This window comes from Magnolia sinica, chromosome 6, assembly GCF_029962835.1.
Source record: "Magnolia sinica isolate HGM2019 chromosome 6, MsV1, whole genome shotgun sequence".
Taxonomy (NCBI): Eukaryota; Viridiplantae; Streptophyta; class Magnoliopsida; order Magnoliales; family Magnoliaceae; genus Magnolia; species Magnolia sinica.
In genome coordinates, this window is record NC_080578.1 from 10,210,199 (window position 1) to 10,238,170 (window position 27,972).

The 27,972-nt window shown below is 42.6% G+C and overlaps 1 protein-coding gene and 1 long non-coding RNA gene across 3 annotated transcripts in view; both read left to right on the forward strand.

Moving 5' to 3' along the window:
• LOC131248236 (uncharacterized) overlaps positions 1–27,972 on the forward strand; it is a 42,552-nt gene that overhangs the window by 13,811 nt on the left and 769 nt on the right. The gene's annotated exons all lie outside the window — the stretch shown is intronic.
• LOC131248234 (uncharacterized) lies at positions 5,491–27,817 on the forward strand. 2 transcript variants are annotated; one of them, XM_058248407.1, is made up of 5 exons: positions 5,491–5,649; positions 6,819–6,957; positions 26,040–26,266; positions 26,819–27,076; positions 27,386–27,817. In XM_058248407.1, the coding sequence occupies exons 1-5, from the start codon at positions 5,608–5,610 to the stop codon at positions 27,698–27,700; spliced, it is 981 nt and encodes a 326-aa protein (XP_058104390.1). In that variant the 5' UTR covers positions 5,491–5,607; the 3' UTR covers positions 27,701–27,817. The 2 variants fall into 2 exon arrangements, with proteins under 2 accessions (XP_058104390.1, XP_058104389.1); XM_058248406.1 differs by lacking the exons at positions 5,491–5,649; positions 6,819–6,957 and adding an exon at positions 24,175–24,788.

Below are 27,972 nucleotides of genomic sequence, written 5' to 3' on the forward strand. Positions count from 1 at the left end.
GCGGATTAGCTACTGACATGTTGAGCAGCGAGACTGGCTACTGAAGTGACGTCACCAAGTTCCGTGGGCCCCACCATGATGTATGTTTTGTATCCACACCTTCCATACATTTGGAGAGATCATTTTGTGGCAATATCCAAAGAATGAGTTAAATCCAAAGCTCCAGTGGACCCCACCACAGAAAACAGTGGGGACAGTGACGTCCACCATTAAAACTTCTAAAGGCCTCAAAAGTTTTAGATCAAGCTGATATTTGTGTTTTCCTTTATATCAAGTCTTTTTTAACTTTTGAACAGGTTGGATTTCAAATAAACATTATGGTGGGCCTTTGAATAGTTTCAACGGTGGGAATCACTCTTCCCACTGTTTTCTGTGCTGAGATCCACTACAGATTTTTATCTCCGTCATTCTTTAGCTCATGCCATAAAATGATATCTCAAGATGGATGGACAGTGTGGATACAACACATACGTTATAGTGGGGCACACAAAACTTATCAATGTCACTTTAGCAGCCGACTCACTATCCACCCTGTCCGTATCTAATCCGGATCCGAAGTGGATTGGCTGTTGTACCACACACCAGCTATATTTGTGTTGTAGGTACGTGTTGTGCCAATACGAGCACCGACGCTCCTCGAGCTCCAAGTTGTACGAACGATTCAAAGTAGATAAAAGATACATAGGCTCCACAATTATGTATTTATTGTATCTATACTGTTCATATATTTTTAGAGATCATTTCAGAGCATTATCTAAAAAATAATCATATCCAAAGATTAGATGGATCAGATCATTTAAACCATTGTTCAAGAAATGAATCATATCCAAAGATCAGATGGACCACACCACAAATAAAAGCGGAGATAATGATTTTCACCGTTAAAAAATTCATAAGGCCCACCATAACGTTTATTTTCCATCCAATCTGTTCATAAGGTCACAAAGACATGGATGAAGAGGGAAAACAAATTTCATATTAGGGGTGTACACGAGTCGATCCGAGTTGAACTGGGCTTAACCCGGCCCAGCCCGGTCACCAACCACACCCAGCCCGAACCCGGCCCGGCCTAGTCACCGGGCCATCATGTCCAGCTTGAACTCGGCCCGGTAAGCAATTGGGCAAGTTCGGGCCAGTTTCGAACCTTACAGCAAGTTCATGGGAAGGGCTTTGGCAGGTAATCCGCATTCCATTATAAGGCCCTCGATCAATGGTTTAGATGGTTGAATTATAGACTCCACAAAAAATCTAACTAGTAAGGACATTATAATTCCTTTTTGTATTTGGATGAATGTAGGTTGTTCAAGTTATACGTCTATGAGGTGGATGAGTCACTGTCACTTCAAAAATGAGCGGTGAACTATCCCAAAAGGGTAGAGGGGAAAGGGACGGGTAGGGTTTTGAATATATATATATATATATATATATATATATATGCACCACTTGACCGAGTCGAGACGGGTCAGGCCGAACTGGGACCTATTCGAACTTGGCCCGAACTCAATTTCAGACCAAAGAAAATGGCACGTACCGACTGAACTCAGTTTCGAGTCGGGCCGAGTCGAGCTTTTTCGAGCCGAGTCGAGCGAGTTAACCGGGCTAGCCCAGTTCATGTACAACCCTATTTCATATTGATCTAAAACTTTTATGACCTAAAAAGGGTTTCAATGGTAGATATTTAATCTCCCACTACTTTTTGTAGTGTGGTGCACTTGATAGTTAGATTTGTCTTATTTTTCGTCTCAAGCCTTAAGATGAGCTGGCCAGATGGATGAACGGTTTAGATATAACACATACCTCTTGATTAGACCCATAGAACTTGCTGACGTCAATATATCAGCTATATAGCTGGTGTGAGGTACACCAGCCAATCCGCTTCCTCTACACTCCTCGGGCTCTGAGTTGTATGAACGGTTAAAGGAGATCAAAGTTACATGGCCCCACAGTGATGTATTTATTATATCCACACTGTTCATCAATTTTTAGAGATCATTTTAGTGTATTATCCAAAAGACCACACCACAAATAGCAGCAGGATAATGATGTTCACCGTTAAAAAATTTGTAGAACCCACCATAACGTTTATTTTTCATCCAATCTGTTCATAAGGTCACAATGACCTATATGAAGAGGAAAAACAAATTTCATGTTGATCCAAAACTTCTGTGACTCCAAAAGAGTTTCAATGGTAGACATTCAATCCCTCACTGCTTTTTGCAATGTGGTACACCTTATCTTTAGATTTGTATTATTTTTCATCTCAAGCCTTAAGACAAGCTCCTCAAATGGATGGACGGTTTGGATATAACACATACCTCATGAAAGGACTATAGAACTTTCTGACGTCAATACATTAGCTATATAGCCAGTGTGTGGTACACCAGCCAATCCGCTTCCATTGAGAGTGGGGTAACTCATCCCCTCGCATAAATCTAAAATCACATTGATTAAGAATCCAGACAGTCCAATTGCAAGCACCATCATGGATGGACGATATCCAGAAAACCATACCGTTTAAACGATATTATCTATCTTATATCAGCCATTAAATCCAACGGCTACTTGTTCCCTTATAACCGTCCATATCCAATAAATTGGGAGGCTACGTGTGGCTATGATAGCCTAAAATGTTTAATCTTCTGGACATGTTCCATCCACAGTAAGGTTCAAAATGTGAATGGCCTGGATTTAACTAAATCTTCACTAAGATTATGGTTAAAGAGTCACTACCATTTAAGAAATGGATCCACGCAATCGTCCACCCTATTATTTTAGGGTGAGCGGAATGACTGTAGGGGTGTATGTGAACCGAGTAGCACGGTTAGCTGGCTTGACTCGACTTGAAAAAGCTCGATTCGACTCTGTTCGAAGCTGAGTTCGAGTCGAGTCGAGCTGATTTTTTTAGCTCGAAAATGAGTTTGAGCCGAGTTCGAGGAGGCCCCGGCTCGACTCAACTCGGATCGAATCTAGCTCGAATCGAACTCGGATCGAACTAGTTCGGTGACTCGGTTACTTTGCCATTGATGTTGCTCACCGAGTGTTTGATAAAATGGCTCAACAAAGTATGACCGGTGGCAAGGAATGTATGTAAATGAAACAAATACCTTTTTTTTTTCTTGATTTTTTATGTTGCTTAGAAGGTGTTTGATGAAATACCTATAAAACCATTGCTTCTGTCTCACATTAAGAGCGATTTTGAAGGTGCAGTCCAGGTGTTCGTGGAAAATGCCTCAATGGCGAACTCGACTCGATCTTGGCCCAAACTCAGCCCAAGCTGGCCCAAACTACTGACCGAACCGAGCCGAGCCAAGTTCGAGCTAAGGTCAGCCAGTGGTCAATTCGAGCCGAGCTGAGGCCAACTTGACTCGGTTCGACTTGATATACACCCCTAGGAATGAGTAACTCAGTTGGCTATAGCGTAATGAGTAAATTTTGTGAGTCCACATGTGATATATGTATCTTATCCATGCTGTCCATCTGTTTCATCATTACATTTTATAGAATGAGAAAAAAATTGAAGTATATCTAACGCTCAAGTGGACCACACCATGGGAAATAGTGGGATGATGACATACACCCTTGAAACTTTCCAAGTGCCCACAATGATCTTTATTTGTCATCAAACATGTTCATAAAGTTATGTAGACATGGCTGAAGGTAAAACACAAATATCCTCTTAACCCTGAACTTCCGTGGCCCGACGTACTTTCCAACAGTAGCAGTTTTTATTTGTTTCCTGTGGTGTGGTTCACTTGAACTTTAGATATGATCCAAATTTTGGGCTCATGCCCTAAAATGATATGGAAAAGAGGATGGATGAATTGGGTAAAGCACATAAATGACAGTGGGCCCCACAGAGTTACTCTACCCCGCTCTTGGGGGATGTGGATGGAATGTTCTAGCAACTCTGAGTGCTTGGACGCTACATTGTACTGCGTAATTGAAATATATCCAATGCTAATTGTATCATTTCACTTGAAGGTAATGGGGTCCACCGTTAACGGAGTTTGGCCCATGGTATTAGATGGAATCAGGTGGGATGAAAATTGGTATTGAGTAATGATTACGTGGTGTTAGGTTTTTTTGGATTCCCGTAAGCTTAAGGTCATCCTATTTCTTGTTTGGAAGGAGAATAGTGAAAAAGTAGATTCTGACCTTTATTTTGAAACACAGTGGGATTGAATTGTGGAAACAGTGAAGATTCATCCACTCTCTGCACCTAGTTTGGAAATGCCACACGCCATTACCATTGTTAGTGTGTGGATGTTACCAAGTAATGCAAACCCACCATGATGTATCTGTTATATCCATACCATGCATCCCTCTTGTGACATCATTTTATGGGATGGGCCCAACAATGAGACAATTCTAAAGCTTACATGGACCACACCACATGAAGTAGTGGGTACAATGACGCCCACCAATGCAACCTTCCTTGGGCCAACTATGATGTTTATTTTCCATCCAACATGTTTTAAAGGTCACACGGTTATAGCTGAAGGGAAAACACAAATATTAACTTGATTCAAAACTTCCATAGCCCCTAAGAAGTTTTCAAGCACCATCACCTTTCGTTGTGTGGTCCACTTGAGCTATGGATTTGCTTATTTTTGAGTTGATATCATAAAATGATTTAAAAAAATGGATGGATGGCATTGATATGGCCTATACATTATGATGGAACTTAGATAACTTTTCTACATCAAGAATCCATTCGAATCCAGCAAAACCATAGTGTATATGGAAGCAATTTAATTCAAATTTTAGATGGCTCGGCAAAGTTTCTTGCTGCAGACCATAGTTCTCTGTCATATGGCTGATTTTTCAAAATATACCAAGCTAATAGTTAATAAAGAAACCAAACGAAATGTACCACTAATTTAGTAGCATATTTATTTTAATTCTATCTAATACCAACCTTCGGACTTTTCTTGAGCCCGTAATGATGTTAATTTACCATCTAACCACTTGATAATATTAGAAAGATACGAATGAAAACCCCGAACAATAGTTTATTCAACACTATTGAGTTGCTTGGTTGCACGGGTTTGCCGGGAGACCGTCTCCACGGATATATACCTGATGGCCCGACAGTCAGATTTACTTTCCATCCAATATATTTATAAATTCATTCAGAACTATATGAAGGGATAAGACAAACATTAGATTTATCCAAAACTTCTATGTTCCCCAAGAAACTTTCAATGGTAAGCGTTTAATCTCCACTCTTTTCTGTGGTATGGTCCACTTGATCTTTGTTTCTGCCTCGTTTTTGTACCCATTACCTAAAATAACCTCGTAAAACATTTGGACGGCGTGGATAAAACATACACATCACGGTGGGTCCCACGAAGTTTGGGTCACCAGGGATATCCATAGAGACCGGGTCCACAGGCAATCCGCGTCCTCATCTTTGGCCACGCTATTTAAGAAGGTTCTAGAAAGTAACAGAAAATGGGCTCTACCAAACTAGCCCATGGGCCCAAAAAAACACCGTTGGTAAGCTCTGGAAAGATCTCACTGCTAAGCAAGAAGAAGACCTCTTCAGTCATCTGTACCTCCTTCAACCCTACCACACCCAAACAACCGATCAGAGCATTTGCAGCAATGGTGAAAGCAATCAGAGTACATGAGCTTGGTGGGCCAGAGGCAAGCTTCTTCCTTCTTTAATCTCTACTCTTTCCTTTCTCTTTTAACCTTTCCCATACTTACCACCACTCTCACTCTTAAATAGTGGTAACCACTAGATAGACTGCTTCCTATGAAAACAGGAGATGTTCATGGGTTGTGTGGATTTTGATTCTGATATGGGTTCTGTGGTCTTCTTTCTTCTTCTTTTTAAAAAAGTCTTGGGACTTTTTAAGGGGTTCTGAGCTTGTTTGAATAGTTTGGTAGGTAAATTCATGGAAACCCCACTTCATTTGGGTCGGATTGAAATAATCAGTTTTGAATTTTCTGTTTCGTTGTTGGGATTTGAAGCTTGGATTGCTTCATGAAAACCCTCTTAATCAAAAAATTTGTCGGTATGCAATCGGATCCGTTTCCTATATGAATTCATCTAAACCCAGATCGATTATTGGGTTGATTGTCGATATCTAATTGACCAGCTGCTTATTTTTCTTGATTTTTTTTCCCCATTTATTGGATAGTTTTGAAATTTCCCACATCAATTTTTTTGGCCAATACATGGAGATATCAGGTAAAACCCAGTTCTTGGATGATTTGTCAAAAACTGATTTCAATTTTGGACGAGGCACTGTTTGGCAGGCGTGTAAAAATGAGTTCATCTCGTTTTAGCTAATACATAATTATGTATTAGCGATCAAGATCTCCAGTATATAATTACTGTTAGCTAATTCTAAAAAATAAACAAAATAAAAATACTGTTTCTGAAACAGTGCCCAAAGTATCTCTGCATATTGAATTAACTTGCTTCTGAAATAAATTCACCTGGTCTTGATAGTAATTGCAAATATTGATATTGGGCCAATTCTCAATATCGAGCTGATAGAAATTCACCTGGACTTGATAGAAATCACAAATATTGATCTTTGGCCAATTCTCAATATCGAGCTGAACCCAATTCTTTTTTTTTTTTTCTCTTGATTATTTGTTTCTTTGGTAGTTTCATGTGTTTCAGTTGTGTTGTGGGTTAACCGCCGCTGTGTGATTCCAATGGTTTGATATTGTTCAGATAACTTCTTGTGTGCTGCCAACGCTTGTTGGATTTGTTTGGCTATAGAGTAAATTCCAATGTTTTCATGATGCAATTTTGATTTGATGTTTTCACTTTCCTTTTTTTTTTTTTTGAAGAGCAGGTCTTGAAGTGGGAGGATGTGGAAATAGGAGAGCCCAAAGAGGGAGAGATCCGTGTTAAAAACATAGCGATTGGGGTCAATTTCATCGACGTCTATTACCGCAAAGGGGTGTACAAAACGGCTTTGCCTTTTACTCCAGGTGAACATGTTTAGTAACAGTCTTTGATTTTTTTTTTAAAAGAAATTCAGCTTCCATCTTGCTAAAGATTCTGTCTGCATACTTTGTTTAAGGTGTGCAAAATATCTGTTTTGCTTGGGTGATGGAAGATGTAATCCATGTTAACAGGCTTTTGTTTTTTCTAGCATTTCTGCCCCAAGTGAAATAAGAACTGGAATGTTCTGCTTTGATCTCAATCATGATTTGCATGAAGCACACCCTGTCCATCTTACGAACTGATAAGTCAAATACCACACACTATTTCATGATATTTTCAAGATCCCATGATAGCCCAAAAACCTAATTCGATGTGAATCAGAAGGGCCCCTAGCAATTAAATCATAGTGGCATTGTTTAGAAGCAAATAATAACTACGATACTTGTAATTTCTTGTTCTGGCAGGGAGGGAGGGTGTAACGCTCCGAATTTCAGGGGCTGAGTAGGAACTCGGCTCCCGAATTCCCGGGTGCCACGTGTGCTCAGATTCCAATGTATTTGGGCTAATTTATAAGCAATTAGGAGTTTAGCAAACCATAAGCATGAGAATATCATAAAATGTAAATACGAGCTGCTAAATATGTAAGATATCCAAATTACAGTGCCAAGAAAATCCAAACCGGGAACTAGTCCCACCCAGATAAATATCCCAAAATGACTAGGACCCTGGCCCATGTCCCGCGACTATCCAAACATAAATTAGAAGAAACTGCCGAAAGTCTGATAGTACGCCTGGTCCACTTCGTCGTCCACACCGGCATCTTCCAACGCGTCCTGCTCCAGTGTTCCTGCATCTATGCCAGATTCTGGTTGGTGTTTTAGAACACCGTCCTAGAGTGGGAGTGAGTAGCTAACTCAGTGTTACCATTAATAATAGATCACACAAATCATCATACATAAGAGTAGATTTAGTAAACAACATACACCATAGAATCCTAAATACTCTTAGTTAATGCAATGCACGGTTTAATGATACGATGCATACCTCTCACCACCAACACTCTCTCGAGCGACAATATCTAACGATCGTGAATGACCAATACTCCCTCAGTGCGACCTCGACTACCGAATCGCCAAAGTAATAATGCAATGTCATGTAAATGTTATCCAAGTTGATTAGTTAGGTTCATTCATCCAGCAGGTTGGGAAACCGAGATACCCTTGTCGGAAAACATTGCCCTAATCCGACCGTGCGGCTCTAATGGTCGTTGCCGTATGACTCTCGCGATCCTTAGCCCTCGTGAATTCGTCAATCTCATAGCTCTTAAGCTCATACGAAAACAATTGGGACTTCAAAGTCCTGCTCGCGGTCATTACGGGGAGGTCGTCACCCCGGCGTAGGTGGACAGCACAGGCACAGTGTCCCATACCATCGTCCCCGGCTCACGAGTCTTAGTGCTCATTAGTCACTACGGGGAGGCTCGTGACCCCAGCGTAGGCTGACAGCTCAGGCATAGTGTCCCATACCACCATCCCTGGCTCATGAGTCTTGTGGGCCGCAAATTATAGTTAATAGTGGGCGCAAGGGTCTCAGGGTATTACGGGTTCCTACAGATGTGTGTAACCATGGTTAACATGCAAGGATGGCCGATTTATGAGCCAACATGCCCCCACAACCTGAACCATAAACTGAACGGCCTGAGAACGGCGTCTCGTGTAGTCCAACTACGGCCGACAACTTATGGTTTAACTGGTCGGGGCAGACTTACTCGTGGGATGATCCAATGAAAGGTTTCTCAATAATTCCGGTTAATCGGCCACTCCATGAGAGGGCAAGTTCACAGACGGATAGCATGAATTCAGTAAATTCAGGAATAATTCCACAAATGACAAGCAAAATCCAGCATTCTAAGTATATGGACAGCAATACACCAATCTCCGCCAAACCACGAGGATCATGCTCAACATATTTCAACAATTTCAACAAGATGGACAACCATGCACCCATTCACAACAATTCAATTTCACATGTGTCGGCACGAATCATATAATTCAACGATATAACAGAAATCAAGTGTAATTAGTCCAGAAATTCGGCAATTTGACAACAATACATTCCTTCTATGCCTAACATGTTTCACATGCAACAAAGTTCAACCAACAATTCAACAATATTTGGGGAAATTGAGTGCATACACTCTAATTTAACATGCAGGTCAGCATTTCACACATTCGGGGGTGTTTGGGCCCTAAACCTCTTCCCACATTTGGGGGAAATTCTAAGTTTACATTCCCAAATCAAGCAATTCAAAAATCCAGCAACACATCATGCACATTTACTAAAATCTATGCTAGGCACAATAATCGGCCATCTAAAGGTAATGGTCCGCACCTATAGTTGATCGGAAGCCTTTGCAAGCGTCCTAACGTCGCTAGGTCCACAAACTCGACGCGCCGGGGACCTACGTTGCAAGAAAGCGGCGGTAAGATGCATGCGTGTGGTTGCTCGCCAAGAAAGAGTGGATTGAAATCCGAATCTCACCTTAGATCGGACATAGCTTGGTTCTACAGCGATCGGGTCGAAATTCCCGGCAATTTAGGGGTGTGGGTGTGGGGAATTTTGATCCCCAAGCACCACATGCACCACACAATCACTCTCCTTCCCTCCCTCCCTCTCTCTCTCTCTCTCTCTCCCTCTCCCAGATTTTCGCTGTTGGAAATGGGAGGGGTTTGGGCATTAAATATCCAGAAATTAAGTCATTTGGCCTTGCATTTCACTAAATGCCTCCAATGGCCGTCCTGATGGGCCCCTGGCCCATCTAATTTATGGGATAGGTGCCCCATGGCCCAATGAAGGGCTGGGCAAAGTTTGACAGCAAACGGACGCGGGGTTTTATTGCAAGGGTCTGATTCGTGATCAACGGTCACCGTTTCTCGATCGAGGGGTCAGATTTGGCAGGCGAGTGCAAGGAAATATCTTCAACCTATGGTGTAGATTTGGGTGGAATCTGTGGCTGAAATGCCCTAATTTATTATCCTAAGTAGCGGGGCCATTTGTTTTAAAATTTAGATTTTTGAATAATACTTGGGAGAGTTGCATTTTACAAGTGCCAACTGGACTGCGCAAATCGTCTATTTCCAGGTGTCGTTTGAGTCCATTTCCCGTGATGGACCACGAGCCCAGTGAGATGGACATTACTCTATAATTTCGGAATTAGCGGCTCACTAACGAGCGGTCTAAAACTTGTTCGGGTAATCGGGCACATTTGGAATAAATTGGGTAGGGAGATTTCTTGGGCGCGGTTGTGGAGGTATGGATTGACTAAGTTCACAGTATGGCCTATTCGAAATTAGCGAAAATGGTGATTCGGTCCTGATCACTCTAAACCGTCGGTTTTAGGCTAAAAGAATAACTGGGTTGATTTGGTTTATTAATTAAGGTCCGGTCCATAGCTGACTCAGCTTCGGATAGATCTTTAATTTAGTTACGGTTGTTTGATTAGTTAGTTGCAGGTCGGTTAGATTTGGGCCATATGTGAACAAATCATGGGGCTAATCTCGATGTTGGTTGGATTCATTGGTTTTCTACGGTCGATCAATCCTATTTGTATGGTTCTTTATCGGTACCAGCCGCGCATAAGCTCATCTCAAGCGTCAAGGGTCAGTAAGTGATGGCGTGACTAGTTATAAAAAAAGAAAAATTTAAGGATTTTTTTGGTAATTCAAAATAGCGAAATTTCGTAGTGTTACAATCTACCTCCCTTAAAAACAATTTCGTCCTCGAAATTGCCTAATGTAATTAGGTAAGGGTAATTTAATCCTATACGCCTAAGTTTCATTGATTTCATGTTCATGTGCATGGTAGGGTGCATACTATCTACGCTGGTCTGGCTCATTTTAGTCTACCCCCCTTAAAACTTTTTCACCCTGATGGTTTACTACAATTTATTTATTTATTTTAAAAGATTTGGATTCATGACAACGATTCCCCTCTATCTAGAGTAAGAGTATATGTTTTTAATGTTCGACCAATACGGAGAGACGGTTGTAGTGGGCTTGAACCCGATACGTCGATCATCTACCTGGCCAGGGTAGAAGGCTTATTGTACCCCTTTTTTAGTCTTGGTGGATCCTGGTCTTCTGCTCGGTTGAAGCTGTGAGTCCATTGGTAGTCTCCTAGGATTGAGAATTGGGTCAAGCTGTGAATGCTTTGCAGGTGTAGGACGTGGATTGCGTCCTACCCCCGCTCGGACGGTAATTCGTCTGGGCAGGGCTTTGTGGGTCCCACCGTAATGTAATTGTTTGATCCACACCGTTCATCGCTTTTCTCATATCATTTTAAGGTATGTAATTAAAATTGAAGCAGGTCCACAGCTCCAGTGGACCACACTGGAGTAAGCTGCAGTGATAATGACACCCACCATTGAAACCTTTCTAATGGGCCACCGTGATGTTTTTTTATCATCCAACCTATTAATAAGGTCATGTAGGCGTGGATGAAGTGAAAAAACAAATATTAGCTTGATCCGAAACTCCTCTAACTCCCAATAAGTTTTTAATGGTGAACATTAAATCCTCACTTTGTGGTCCACTTAAGCCCTATACCTTTCTTAGTGTTTGGCTCATACTTTAAAATGATCTGAGAAAAGCGATTAACGGCTTGGATAAAACACTTACATCACGGTGGGCCCCACAGAGCCTTGCCTGGACGGATTACCATCCGGGCAGGGGTAGGACGCAATCCGTGTCCTGCAGGTGTATAGTTCTATAAGTCCGTAGTCCGATCAATCTAAATGTGTAGGGAATACCTATCATTGAAAAGTTCAAATTTCCTATTTATAAGGTTGTCCTTTGGGTCTTGGTCTAAGAGAGTTCTCATTTTAATTTATATCCAAATTTGGGGTTAATAAATCTCTCAATATGTTCATGGTTAAAGGTCATCCTAAAAGGGTTTCTAATGGCATAAAATTTTATACATATATTGTTATTTCGATCTTATGCCTAGTGGGTTAAGAGCAACTGCACTTCAGTTTTGTTAACTTCGAGAGGGAAGGAAGAGTCGAGAGTTCTAAGATATTCTAGAGGTTTGGAGTGCTAATAACGTTAATAAGGACGCAAAAAAGGAAAGATGAAGAATATCGTCTTCTCGATGTTGTTTGAACCTTGAGTCCATAAAAAAATAAGAAAATTCAAAATATTTTTCTGTAGCTCGCCTCTAATATGAGCTTACAGAGTATTGAACTATGAAACTCAATCCTACTAAAGGGTCCTAACTTAATTGCACCAAAACAATTTAAACAAAAATATATATATATATATATATATATATATATATAGTCCCGGTCTCCTGCGCACGAGATATTTTACGCACCAACCAACACAAGTAAAAACGCATGGGCTAAGATTAGGCCCCATCATGATACATTCATGAAATCCACCCCCATCATTAGGTCTGTGATAGAAATTTAGTAGTATATCTTAAAAATTAGGTAGATTGGTGATTCATATCGGTCACATCAAGTGAAACCGTTTGGATAGTTGGCATCCCCTACATTGTTTTTGCTCATGTGGCCCACCAACATTATAAATGTGGCCGATCTTTTATCCCTACGAATAAATTATTGTCACACACCTTATGGATGGAGCGGATTCATATAAACATCAAGGTGGGCCAACCCCTAGCCAATTCAGTAGTGGTTGGGATGCGTCAGAGACATGGATTGCATGCCGACCGGCCCGACCCTGTCAGTAACTAACAACCTTGCTACTGGTTGGTGCTAGAGAGCCAAACGAATGATGTATATATTTAATCCAAGCTGTCCATCCATTTTTCTAGCTCAATTTATGGTATGATCCCAAAAATGCATAAGATCCAAATTTAAAGTGGACCACACCACATGAAAATAGTGGTGATTAAACAGATTAAACGCCCATCATTAAAATTTTTTAGGTATAGTTTGTCTGCCATCCAACCTATTGGTTAGGTCATAGAGACTTGGATGAAGGAAAAACACAAATATTAGCTTGACCCAAAGCTTACTTTGGCCCAGAGAATTTTTAATGGTGGGCTTTCCAGCAACTGTTCTTGTGGCATGGTCCACTTGATATTTGGATCTGACTCATTTTTTTGGAACATGTCATACATTCAGTTGGAAAAATAGATGGACGGCTTGGATTAAACACATACATCATTGTTGGGCCAACTAGCACCAACCAGCTGTTAGGTGGTTGATGCTCGTCACGGCATCTAATCCACAACCTAGGATAACGTCCCAACCGATATTGGTTCAACTGGAGGTGGGCCCATGTCACGCCCCAAACTTGGAAACGGGGCTCTCAAAATTCCCGATCGCTGAATCTGGTGCCGACAGCCTCTGTAGTACCCCATTCTCGGCTCCGAACATCCATACTCCAGATTCTGATCCTGGGATCCTACAAGGAGGATTTTCCAATGTACGTTTACTCGTAATAAACGTAACCACAAGTTTACCCAAATCACAAAGGCAACATCATCATCACATATCTACTAATATAAACATTTGAATAATGTTGAAAGAGAAATACATATGTCAAAAAGAAAGCTCCAGAAGTCAGCTACATGCTCCAAGCTCCACGCTGTTGCAACTTAACATCACCTGCACGCATCTATCGTGCATAAGCTTATAGAAAGCTTAGAGGGTGGTGTAAGTGTGTGCACAAGGTAAGTGCCAGGTATTCAACACAATGCCATAATTATACAATATCGGAAATGTTGATAAGATCATGAATCATACGATATCAGGATACGCAATACAGATCGGCTATACAAATGAGGAGCCATAAAAAACCAAATATCAGATGCCGAGGATGTAATGCAATATGCGGTGCGAATGACCATGCTGGAATGTGAAGTCGGGATGATAGTACGTAGTATCGCAGGCTATGGGGTCCATCACAAGGGACTTCTATCCAAACTAGTCTCATACCTAATTTGGATAGTCAGACTCAATGCGGTAAACTCCTGATCTTAGGTTAGTCGCGCGCCCCAACCGAAATCTTGACCATTACGAAGGTACACAACAAATAGTTGCGCACCACCAGCTTGAGTGGATAGTGAATGAATGAATGAGTATGCAATTCCTGCTCCACAAATTAGTACTGTACATCTTTGGGGTCATCACCGGGGTCTAGTACACTCTACGCCACCAGCCACCCTATCAAGTGCACAATTGGGAAGTGGAAGAGACCTCACTATCTGCCTGCCAATATTGGGCCTGACTCGTCGATAGCGGACCCATTCCTTAAGCTGGTCAGACTCGGCCTAGCATTGCCTAGTCCCTCAGGCGGATAAGGCCACACCCCCTCCTAACCGATCACGACACTGTGGGAGACGCGGCCTACTAGTATATGGCCTTCATGTGCTCATATATATTCACTTGATCTCGACGTTGGGGCGTCCTCTGGTACTAAGTGGGTTTAGGGATTTTCACTCAGGGCCATCTATGTCAGCTCAATGCTAATAACATATTTCCTGTGTCCCATCTGACCATTCACGATATGCCTGTGAAAGTTACGGCCCTGATGTCGCTAGGGCGTACAACAATCACAACACACAATGCAAGATGCATGAGTCATATAATCCAGTCATGCATTAATCCTGCGCATACCGTGCGCTCATGTGGGATAACTCTGCCTATCAAGGAGTCCCATAAACCACTGACACTATTGTATATGCAATGGTCAATCATATCTCATAACAAACATGCAGATGATGTGTATGGGCATGTATCATGATGCTATGCTGTCACATACTCATAATCGGTATCAACAACCGACACTGATAATCGGCCTATACAATTAGCCTGATAATCGGCCTCAATAATGGTAATTGGCCTCGTCGGCCTCGACAATCGGAATCGGCCTTGACAATCGGCCTGGGTAATCGGCCTCGACAATCGAAATTGGCCTTGGTAATTGGAATCAGCCTCGATAATGGTAATCAGCCTTGACAATCGGAATCCGCCTCGGTATTCGGCCTCGACAATGGTAATCAGCCTCGACAATCGGAATCGGCCTCGACAGTCGGAATCGGCCTCGTTAATCGGAATCGGCCTCGACAATCGGAATCGGCCTCGACAATTGGAATCGACTTCGATAATCGGTCTCGGTAATTGGCATTAACAATGGTAATCAGCTTTGACAATTAGCCTCGACAATCGGAATCGGCCTATACAATCGTCCTAAGGGAAGGTCACAATGTGGACATTTAACCATCATTGCCCATCAATGTGGACATTTAACCAACATTGCTCCCAAGGATTGGCCCACATAGAGCCAAACATAAAGTGGGCTCATGGCCTCACACAAAGGCCTAATATACATTACAATGGGCCTTATACAAGGGCTACGTATACATCACTATGGGCCGCATCACATGGGCCTAATATACATCACAACAAGCCTCATACAAGGGCTACATGTGCATCACATTAGGCCACGTCTTAGGGCCTCATATACACAACAGGTGGGCCCTGCACATGGGCATCAGATACATCACACGGGCCACAACCCATGGGCCTAATGCACATCATAATGAGTCTCATAATGGGCCTCATATACATGGCTACAAAAAACATCACAATGGCCACGCCATATGGACCGGAAATACATCACAATGGGCCTTACCAATGGGCGGGAAGTACATCACAATGGGTCATGACATATGGGGTGAAAATACATCTCAATGGGCCACGACCCATGGGCCCCAAATAAATCACAATGGGCCTCAACCCATGGGCCTCGAATACATCACAATGGGCCACAACCCATGGGCTTCAAATCCACAATAGGTGGGCCCTACACATGGGCCACAAGTATATCAAAGTGGGCCTCTCGAATGGGCCACAAAATACATCAAAGTGGGCTTGACGAATGAGTGGATAGTACGTATAACACATACATTGAAGTGAGCCTCATGGGGCAGCCCATGGCCCAAAAAAAAAGTGGATGAACAGCATATGAACAACACATATAACATGGTGGGCCCAATGGGACAGCCCACGCTTTTGAAATGGATGGACAACGTGCATACAACATATATAACATGGTGGGCCTCTCAAGTTGGCCCTACGGTGGACGTTTTATAACCATTACTTATAGTATGGTCCACTTGGGATTTGGGCCTGCCTCCCAATGGGGCCCACGGCCTTGCATTCACTAGAAAAGGCTTGACAGTGTGAATATACAACACATACACTATGGTGGGCCTCACAATACAGTCCATGGTGGGACACCCCAAGTGTTGCCGGTGGGCATCCACCTGATGTCTGGATCTACTTCATTTATGTGGGGCCTACGGCCTTATAAGGTTTATAAAAAAAAATGGATGAACGGTGTGTAAGCAACACACCTATCATGGTGGGCCTAGGACTTAAAAATCAAGTCAATCTGTGGTTTGTGTGGGCCACACCATGCACAATAGTTGAGAGGTTTACTCTCCATTAAAACATTCACAATCATTTGTGGGGCCCACCAAGCCGTGGTTCACAAATCCAGCCCATCCATCATGTGTGTCCCACTTGATTAAGGGGTCAGACCAAGTTTCAGATGCATCCAAATTTCAAATGGACCCCAGCAAGTGCTTTTATATGATTTAGCATGTCTTCACATGATTTTAGAGGGTGTGGGCCATCTAAGTCCCGTGCACGACTGATTTTTGGGGTATCCCAATACCTAGAGGGGACCCATCATATGCACAATGTAGATGTCTGACATATATCATGGTGGGACCTGTGGTGGGGCCCACAGTCCCTGCCTTGATTTAAAGCAGCAGGATGCTGCTTGCTGCAGTGTCCTCTGGACGCTAGCAGCAGCAGCGTCTGCATTTTTTATTATTATTATTTTTTTTTGTATGTGAGGATTTTCATAGGTGGGGCCCACATCAGGAGGATCCACCCCGCCAGTTGGGTTCCCAAGCTCGTGACAGGCCTAACGAGCCCAATATTCAATATGTTTTGATGTGCAGAAACATTACAGTGGGCCCTAACAGATTTTAACAGTAAATATCACTGTCTTCTATGATGTGGCTCGCTAGAGATTCTGATTGGCTTACTTTTTTGGTTCAAGGGCTAAAATGAGCTGGAAAATGGGATGGACGGTGTGGATCAAATACATACACCAAGGTGGGGTCCACGTGAGTAGCCCACCAGAATTTTTTTGGATCAAGCTAATATTTCCATTTTTCTTTAACGACTAGGCCTGTGGCCTCTCCAATCTGGACGAATGGTGTGGATACATACATCATCAAGGTGGGGGTCACATCCCAGCTGGACGGTGAGGACCTCACTTGTGTGGCTGGGTCCCACTGTCCAGCAAATGGACGGACGGTTGGGATATACACATACCTTGTGATGGAGGCCCACAGACCTCACTGACGCCAACAACAGCTGTGTGGCTGGTGTAAGGTACTCCGGCCAACCCACTTCACGGCAGGTCGGTCCCACGTGGGGCCCACCACATAATATCGTATATTATATTATATTATATAAATATATTTTTTGATGCAGCTTCAGTGCCCAAGCCCTGGGTGGGCGGCCTGGAATGAAACACAGTGGTCCCCACGATCTGGCAAAATGGATAGACGTTGTGAATATACAACGCATGCATCATGGTGCGGTCCATGGAAGGGTGGGCCATCATACAAGGAAAAATAGAGAGAGAGAGAGAGAGAGAGAGAGAGAGAGAGAGAGAGACGGTTGTGGGAGGGCCCCGCCATTATGGGCCCCTCTTACATTATGATACATGCATTCGATCGAGGTGGGCCATTGGCCACACCTAGGGACCAAGATGGGATCCTCATCATTGATTGGTGGGTCCCACTTGCCCTAAGCAAGAAAATGAAAGGATCTACCTAAAGAACACCCACCGTTAGATCTCCTCTTCCTTCTTTCGCCAATGCATGCTAGAGCTCCAATGGATGGACTTCAACGGTTGAGATCGATCATGGAGGGTGGGATTGGATGGTAGGAAGGTAGACCACACGTAGCTCTTTCTCATGGAGAGCTTGGACGTCCACCTCCCATGGTTGCTTGGGAGAATGAGTTTGAAATGAGAGAGAGAGAGAGAGAGGATGGGATGTAAGAGAGGGATGGGTGAGTGAGTGATCGGTGATGGGGAGAGTTGACTTTTGGAGATGGGTATGGTACTTGGGGATGGGTGTGAGTGATGGGGTGTGTACTTAACATTTGATGGAACATATTCTCTTAGGATTTGCAACGCGCGATGTTTTCCTCGAACTGAACATGGGCCCACATCTTCTGGCCCGGGTATCGCTTCAGCGCGCGAGACGCGGCAACGGTGCGGTTGCCAGGATATAACTTTCGAGTAGAGCCGACTCTAATATACGGGATACGACTCAGGATCGCGCTCAAATGCCGATAACAGATCGCGGGTCGCGGGAATTCGATCGGGAGGATTGCAGAAGCCTACGGAACAGTACAGGCTAGGATAGGGGTCTCACAGCCCACCTTGACATGTATGTAAAATCCACTCTAACCATAATGGATCTATATGATAATTTAGGGGTATTGATCCAACATCAGCCACATCCATAATTCTTGTGGGCCACATGAGTGGAAACCATGTAAGGAACACCCACTATCAAAATCACTTCACTTGGTGTGATCAACATAAATCAGGAATGGGTCTAATGTTTGGTCTCCATGAATTAACCTCTACGAGGCAATTAATGGATGAAATGGATTTCACATAAACATCATGGTGAGCCCTGTAAAAATTCAAAGTTAGGCTTTTCCTCTCTTACTGTTTTCTATTTTGTGGCCTAGTAAATCACAAATCAGCCATATTTTTTGCACCCTACGGTTCAATTGATATCATGGATTGAATTGTTAGAATGGATCATAGGAAAACATTATGGTGAGGCTCACTTACAGCATACTTGTTTAAGTTGGCATGACCGGTTGTAATTTGGTGCGCAAAAGTTCTCTTGCGGTAAGGTGCAGAGGAGATCATTACTCTCTCTCTCTCTCTCTCTCTCTATCTATATATATATACATATATATATATATATATATACATATATAAAATCAAATTTAATCACGGGATGATTCCTAGTACAATTATAAATGATTCCAAACTAGACACCAAATACTAAACCTTAATATGAAAAGACATGACTAGTCTATTGGCAACTCGAAGTTGCAAAATTTTTGGTTTCAACCCTTCTATCATTTGTAACATATTTGTCACATTTAGTTACTATATTATTTTTATAATTTTCATTGTAATTCATTATTAAGCTTACTTTTATTTCACAAAATTTCATTTCATTTGGAGTTCCATAAAAATTATAAAAATTCAAGAAGTACTAGTTGTCCAAAATCAAAGAATTTCCGTTTGTTTATAGAATACCTCTACTGCTTGTAACGTTTTTCATACTTAAGGTAACTAAATTATTTTCTTAAAATTTTTTATAGTGAGTTATCAGTGAGTTTAATCTCATATTATAAAATTTCATACCGTTTTGAGTTGTAGAAAAATTATTAAAATTCTAGAAGTAAGAGTTGTTTGAAACTAATGATTTTTATATGATTGCAAAATGTCTCTATTTTTTGTAATGTTTCTTATACTTTTAGTATTTGAATTATTTTTTAAAATCTTTATTATGATTTATCATTAAGTTTAAATCCATCCCACAAGATTTCATCTCATTTGGAGTTGTAGATAAATTATTAAAATTCTAAAAGTAACAACTATCTGAAATTGACGATTTTTGGACAGTTGTCAAATCATCCTAAATTTAACTATATTATAATTTTTATTTTATTCTTTATTTATTTTTATATGAAACTAGACTTGTTAAGTTTCAATCTGGCTTTTGAATCACCTCAATCGGAGTTATATTGAGGGAGATGACTTTTTGAATTTGGTCTAAAAGGGCAGAAAATCCAGCGGCCTGTGGTTGTCGGCGGCGATAGTGCCATCTTCTAATGCCAGCGGTGGCGCGCTGCCGATTCGGCGGTTCCGCCGCCGCCCTCTGGTGGTCCCGGTAGTGGCTCTGTCACTCGATATTTGAAACAAGTATATCTCTCAATTCAGAATGAGTTACTCGACGTGCCATATATGAATTTGGGGTAGGAGAAGCTACTCTATCCAAATAACCTGGTTATTTTGTGATATTTCATAAGGTTAATGGTCAAAAGTTCATTTTATTTACATTTTTACTATTTATAGTAAATTTTAGTTTAATTATAGTTTTTCATCCTTTGAGCTTTAGGAGCTGTCTAGTATGAAAGTATTTAGAAAAATTAAAAGGATAAAGTGGTGGAAGGTGAGGTTTTTTAAGGAGATGGGTTGGAAGGAGGAGTTGAGACTTAGGGATTGAGTTTTGAGAGCTTGGGAAGAGAATGGGGTGATGATTTAAGGGTGAAAATGGTAGAAAAGAGTAGAATTGGGGTAGGAATGAAGTAGAAGTGGCCTTAGGTCCCTCCTATATTCCAACCCTAGGCTAAGATTTCAGTGCTTAGATTTGCCAAACGGCTTGGTCCTAGGGTCTTTTAATGTCACTAGGTTCGACGCTCCTTCCTAAGTCAAAATGGCGTTGTGGACCCACCACCCAAGGCCCAGCTTAAACCCAAACCATGCTTTGATACCATCTGTAACGTCCCGAATTTCAAGGGCCGAGTAGGAACTCGGCTCCCGAATTCTCGGGTGCCACGTGTGCCCTAATGGGCTCCAGATTCCAATGCATTTGGGTTTATTCATAAGTAATGAGGAGTTTAGCAAACCATAAGCATGAGAATATCATAAAATGTAAATACGAGCTGCTAAACATGTAAGATATCCAAATTACAGTGCCAAGAAAATTCAAACCGGGAACTAGTCCCACCCAGATAAATATCTCAAAATGACTAGGGCCCTAGCCCATGTCCCGCGACCATCCAAACATAAACTGGAAGAAACCGTCGAAAGTCTGATAGTACGCCTGCTCCTCTTCGTCGTCCACACTGGCATCTTCCAATGCGTCCCGCTCTAGTGTTCCTGCATCTATACCAGATTCTGGTTGGTGTTTTAGAACACTATCCCAGAGTGAGAGTGAGTAGCTAACTCAGTGGTACCATTAGCAAGAGATCACATAAATCATCATACATAAGAGTAGATTTAGTAAACAACACACATCATAGAATCCTAAGTATTCTTAGTTAATGCAATGCATGGTTTAATGATATGATGCATGCTCACCACCAACACTCTCTCGAGCAACAACATCTAACGATCGCGAATGACCAACACTCCCTCAGTGCGACCACGATTGCCGAATCGCCAAAGTAATAATGCAATATCATGTAAATGTTAGCCAAGTTGATTAATTAGGTTCGTTCATCCAGCAGGTTGGGGAAACCGAGATACCCTTGTCGGAAACATTGCCCTAATCCGATCGCGCGGCTCCAATGGCCGTGGCCGTATGACTCTCGTGATCCTTAGCCCACGTGGGTTCATCAATCCCATAGCTCTTAAGCTCATACAAAAACAATTGGGATTTCAAAGTCCTGCTCACGGTCACTACGGGGAGGTCGTCACCCCAACATAGGCCGACAGCACGGGCACAGTGTCCCATACCACCGTCCCCAGCACACGAGTCTTAGTGCTCATTAGTTACTACGGGGAGGCTCGTCACCCCAGCATAGGCCGACAGCTCGAGCATAGTGTCGCATACCACCATCCCCGGCTTATGAGTCTTGTGGGCTGCAAATTATAGTTGATAGTGGGCGCAAGGGTCTCAGGGTATCATGGGTTCCTACAGATGTGTGCAACCATGGTTAACATGCAAGGATGGCCAATTTATGAGCCAATATGCCCCCACAAGCTGAACCATAAACTGAACGGCCTGAGAACGGCGTCTCGTGTAGTCCAACTACGGCCGACAACTTACGGTTTAACTGATCGGGCCAGACTTACTCGTGGGATGATCCAATCAAAGGTTTCCCAATAATTCCGATTAATTGGCCACTCCATGAGAGGGCAAAGTCACAGACGGATAGCATAAATTCAGCAAATTCAGGAATAATTCCAAAAATGACAAACAAAATCCAGCATTCTAAGTATATGGATAGCAATACACCAATCTCCACCAAACCACGAGGATCATGCTCAACATATTCCAACAATTTCAACAAGATGGACAACCATGCACCCATTCACAACAATTCAATTTCACATGTGTTGGCACGAATCATATAATTCAGCGATATAATAGGAATCAAGTGTAATTAGTCCAGAAATTAGGCAATTTGACAACAATACATTCCTTCTATGCCTAACATGTTTCACATGCAACAAAGTTCAACTAACAATTCAGCAATATTTGGGGAAATTGAGTGCATACACTCTAATTTAACATGCAGGTCAGCATTTCACACATTCAGGGGTGTTTGGGGCCTAAACCCCTTCCCACATTTGGGGGAAATACTAAGTTTACAATCCCAAATCAAGCAATTCAAAAATCTAGCAACATGCAGGGACAATACATCGTGCACATTTACTAAAATCTACGCTAGACACGATAATTGGCCATCTAAAGGTAATGGTCCGCACCTATAGTCGATCGGAAGCCTTCGCAAGCGTCCTAACGTCGCCGGGTCCGCAAACTCGACGCGTCGGGGCCCTGCGTTACAAGAAAGCGGCGGTAAGATGCATGCATGTGGCTGTTCGCTAAGAAAGAGTGGATTGGAATATGAATCTCACCTTAGATCGGACGTAGCTTGGTTCTACGGCGATCGGGTCGAAATTCCCGGCAATTTAGGGGTGTGAGTGTAAGGAATTTTGCACCACATGCACCACACAGTCACTCTCCTTCTCTCTCTCTCTCTCTCTCTCTCTCTCTCTCTCTCTCTCTCCCAGATTTCAGCTGCTAGAAATGGTGGAAATGAGAGGGGTTTGGGCATTAAACATCCAGAAATTAAGTCATTTATCCCTGTTTTTCACTAAATGCCTCCAATGGCCTTGTGGGGCCCATATCTGGCTATTGGGGTCATCTTGATGGGCCCCTGGCCCATCTAATTTATGGGATAAGTGCTCCATGGCCCGATGAAGGGTTGGGCAAAGTTTGATGGCAAACGGACGCAGGGTTTTATCGTAAGGGTCCGATTTGCAATCAACTGTCACCGTTTCTCGATCGGGGGTCAGATTTGGCAGGCGAGTGCAGGAAAATATCTTCAACATATGGTGTAAATTTGGGTAGAATCCGACGTATGAAATGTCCTAATTTATTGTCCGAAGTGGCAGGGCCATTTGTTTTAAAATTCAGATTTTTGGCTAATACTTGGGGGAGTTGCATTTTACGATTGCCCACTGGACTGCACAAATCATCTATTTCCAGGTGTCGTTTGAGTCCATTTCTGGCGATGGACCACAAGCCCAGTGAGTTGGACATTACTCTATAATTTCGGAACTAGCGGCCCACTAACGAGTAGTCTACAACTTGTTCGGGTAATCGGGGCACTTCTGGAATAAATTGGGTAGGGAGATTTCTTAGGCGCGGTTATGGAGGTATGGATTGACTAAGTTCACAGTATGGCCTATTCGAAATTAGCGAAAATGGTGATTCGGTCTTGATCACTCTAAACCATCGGTTTTAGGCTAAAAGAGTAACTGGGTTGATTTGGTTTATTAATTAAGGTCCGGGCCATAGTTGACTCGTCTTCGGGTAGATCTTTAATTTAGTTACGGTTGTTTGATTAGTCAGTGACAGGTCGGTTAGATTTGGGCCCTATGTGAACAAATCATGGGGCTAATCTCGATGTTTAAGTGATCGGTTAGATTCATTGGTTTTCTACGGTCGATCGGTCCTATTTGTACTGTTCTTTATCGGTACCAGCCGCGCATAAGCTCATCTCAAGCGTCAAGGGTCAGTAAGTGATGACGTGGCTAGTTATAAAAAAGAAAATTTTTAAGGATTTTTTTGCTAATTCAAAATAGCGAAATTTTGGGGTGTTACAGAGGGCTCCAATATATTCTAGTGTTCCCCAACTCTTTCTATGCCTACCTCCGAATGTACCCGCCAGCAAAATATTGGTTCCTTCCCATTGGTTTCTCATGAGTGTCCTCTGTTTTCATCACCTTTTCTGTGGTTCTGTTTGAAATTATTTGATCAGCTCCCAAATCAAGCACTTCGTAGCCAATACCAGATTGGATCAGTTCAAATCTACATTGATTGATTTTCTACTGTAAAGTTTCCAATCTGCATACCTCAATCCTAGTGACCAGGATCCCTCCATCCATAATCGGCACAGAAGATGGACAGTTCCGATTATCCATCCACCTCTGCATGTGGAAGTACGCTTGTACCTAGGAATCGGCAAGATAAAGGATAAGAATATTAGTTACTCAGCAAATGGTGATGGAGATTTGGGAGGGAGAACAATGCTCTTTGGTGCAGCGTTAGTGTGGAGAAATACGGTGAGTCAGATAGGGGATGCAAGCAAGGTATCAGAAGCAGGGCAGCTCTCTCAAAAATGTTGTCAGGATTCATGGCTTTGGGTGATCAGTCAAAGCCCTGGGGCAAACTGTTGGAGGGGAGTTTTCATTGTGGTAAACGACAGTCAATCGGTCTGCTTTTGGGAAGATGAATGGGTCAATGATTGTTCGTTGGCCACAAAATTCTCATGGCTTTCAGAATCGCATGCGCAACAAGGGTGCTTCAGCTTCAGTGAGAGAATGCCTTGAGCATCGTGAACATAAATGGGTGTGGGTCATCACCAGTGGAAGGAATCTCAGGGAGGTAGAGATGGAAGATCTCCACGCCTTACTAAACTTGTTGGAAGAGATGCATCTCAGTCACCGAGGCGAGGATATTAGATTCCGGAAGATAGAATCATCGGGTATGTTCTCAGCAAAATCTTTCTTTCAGAATTTTCAAACATGTGAAAAGTTCCATTTTTTCTTTACCATCATGGGAATCAAAAGCCCCTCCAAGCTATCCTCAATAAGGTATTTACAATTGGGAAGCTGAAACACAGATATTCTCATGCCGAGCAGGTGTGTTCTGTGAAAATCCAGTGAAGAGGATGGCAAGCATCCATTCATTCACTGTTCAGTAGCTTCTGCTGTTTGGAGCCACATCCAATCGGACCTAAACGTGGCTGGGTTTTACCAATTGATTGAAGTGACCTTATTTTGGTTGAAAGGCCCATTTCGTGGTAAAGGGGATGTCCGTTGGAACCTCTTCCCTCTTTCTCTGTTGCGAGATTTGGAAGGAAATAAACTGCATGACTTCAACGATTAGCAACAACCTACGGAGTCGATAATAGACAAAGTATAAGGTTTTATTTATTTATTATTTTTTGAAGACACAGGGTGTCCCCACCTCTTTTTTGAAGTGAGACTAATCCTGCGGATACACGCAATCACCCACAACCACGTGTATCGGGTAAAAAAGAGGGTTTCAATGGGCCTCGGTTTCTAAGGATTTCAATGGCTGTTTGCTGACTGAAATTGGCAGACAGTAGTTCTGCCTAGCAGCAGATTCTCTTTCCAATTCTAGGCCTCCGGCAGTGTGGTCCCCTCCCAATTGATGTTACAAATTGAATATTCTCTGGCTGATAGGTTCTATCTGCAAGGCAGGGTTTGGAGGTAGTCTCAAAGACCGGGGGAAGAGTGGTCTGTGCTTTTTCTAGGCCATTTAAGCTCTGTCATCCCGTTTATGCGGAAGTGATTGCGTTGCGAGAGTCTTCACCTGTAGTTGTATTTGCCATTAATCCCCACAATCGTTGAAGGACATGCTGAAAGTGTTCTTCAGTGGGCTCTCGAAAAACCATGGGTGCTCTGCTACATCTTTAATGAGATTAGATCCTTAACCTCTAGATTAAATATTTCATTTAATCTTGTTAGTAAGGAGTCTAATCACGTAGCTGTTAGTCTTGCACTTCACAAGGCCCTAGTAGTCCCGACCTTTGTAGTGGGACTATGGTCCCCTTCTGATTCCATCTTAAGAAACTGCGGTTAGCTGCTAAAAGAAAAGAAAAGTAAAAAAGAAAAAAGGAGGAGGAAAGAAAGAAAGAAAAGTATCCTTGTAGCTCAATTCATTTGTGAAGGCATAAGAGTGAGAATATACATGAGTCTTTCTTTTGCAGGCTTTGAGGCAGTTGGAGTGGTGACAGCTGTGGGACCTGGACTGACCGGCATGAAAGAGGGGGATATCGTTGCTTATGCAGAAAACCCAATGGGATCTTACACTCAAGAACAGATCCTTACTGCGAGTGTTGCGGTGCGCGTTCCACCTTCTATCGATCCAATTGTCGCAGCATCCATCATGCTTAAGGGTCTGACAGCACAGTTCCTCGTACGCCGATGCTTCAAGGTTGGTTTTGTTAAGAACACTGCTTCTGGACATTTTGTTACCTTTCTAGAGTAGGCAATCCATTCATTTGATAATTATATGGTCAGAAAATCTACCCGCCTTGTCTCAGTCATCTTGCGTGTACTTGGAAGGTGCTGGTGAAAATTTCAGCAACATCAATTAACACCCATCAATACAACTCCTTCAACATAGGTCCACTGTACTTGTGTCCATGCATTATAGTGATCTAGACCATCCATCCGCCAGCCCCAACCATGGATGGGCAAGCCCCAAAAATCACACTGATGGGTCAATCTTGACTATCTGATTGCTGTAAATGGAAGGCCCCAACATAGATGGACTAAAATGCACTGCTACTCATACATATGCAGGCTCATTTCTTCATATGTGCCATAATCCTGACATGACTGCGGATGCAGGTTGAAACTGGCAGTCCCTGTTCTTGAAACTACCTATGGAACGAATTATATACATAAATACATGCATGCATACATAGAATGCGGGACGTTTATAGAAGCTTTAAGCATAAGAGCTAACTTACAATGAATACAGGTTGAACCCGGGCACACCATCCTTGTCCATGCAGCAGCTGGAGGTGTTGGGTCTCTACTCTGCCAGTGGGCACATGCCCTTGGTGCCACCGTCATTGGAACCGTGTCAACCGAAGCCAAAGCAGCTCAAGCATCTAAGGATGGATGCCACCATGTCATAATCTACAGCCAAGAGGACTTTGTCAGCAGGGTCGATGAGATAACGTCCGGTGAAGGAGTCAACGTGGTCTATGATTCTGTCGGGAAAGACACATTCCAGGTGAAATGTTTTATCACAGAAAGTTAAAAGCAGTGTTTGGAAGTATCTCAAAACATGGGTTTATGGTGGGGTGGTTTTCCTCCCATAGAAGATTTTGTTTATTTCAATACAACTACTTGGATCAAACACAATACACCATTTGTGTTTCTTTTCTCTAACTGCCCCAATTGCTCGGTCAGTTCAAAACAGGCACCCACAAATGGAATCGATCAAAATTTTGGGCTACTTCCAAACACTAGCTTTAAGAGCTCTCTTACTCTGAGAAGTGCTTTTATTGCAAGGATCACTTAGAAGTGGGCTCTTATGCAGGGATCGTTGGCATGCTTGAAGACTCGCGGATACATGGTGAACTTCGGGCAGTCATCTGGTATGCCAGACCCTGTTCCGTTGTCAGCCCTCGCTGCCAAATCCTTGTTCCTGACAAGGCCCTCACTCATGCAATACAATGCAACTCGAAATGAGCTGCTGGAAGCTGCCGGAGAACTGTTTGCCAGCATTGCGTCAGGTATGCTGAAGGTCCCTGTTAACCACACCTACCCTCTGTCTCAAGCCGCGCAGGCTCATGCAGACCTTGAGGCAAGGAAAACCACTGGTTCTGTGGTGTTGATACCAGATTCCGACTGATATGTTGCAAACCCGAGGTGTTTGGAAGAAACTAAAATGGTCTTTTAATAGATATAATCTGAACTTGGAGATTGAAAATTTTGGTGAATACATGCACGTAATGCAGGTTTGGATGAACGTTTGCAAGGCTTGCATCGGCACATAACACTCGGTATGCATCTTCTTCTTCCTTTTCTTTTTCTTTTTTTAAAATCCCTTTTTAAGTTCCCCTTTCTTTTCACTGGTTGGTTTGGGATGCAAATTTCCATCCATCATCTGCACCAGATCATTTA

Coding starts and splice junctions, on each gene's coding strand:
- LOC131248234 (XM_058248406.1), top strand. CDS start 24,533: ATGAATGGGTCAATGATTGTTCGTTGGCCACAAAATTCTCATGGCTTT. Junction 24,789..26,039: donor CCGGAAGATAGAATCATCGG/GTATGTTCTCAG, acceptor TTTCTTTTGCAG/GCTTTGAGGCAGTTGGAGTG. Junction 26,267..26,818: donor TCGTACGCCGATGCTTCAAG/GTTGGTTTTGTT, acceptor CAATGAATACAG/GTTGAACCCGGGCACACCAT.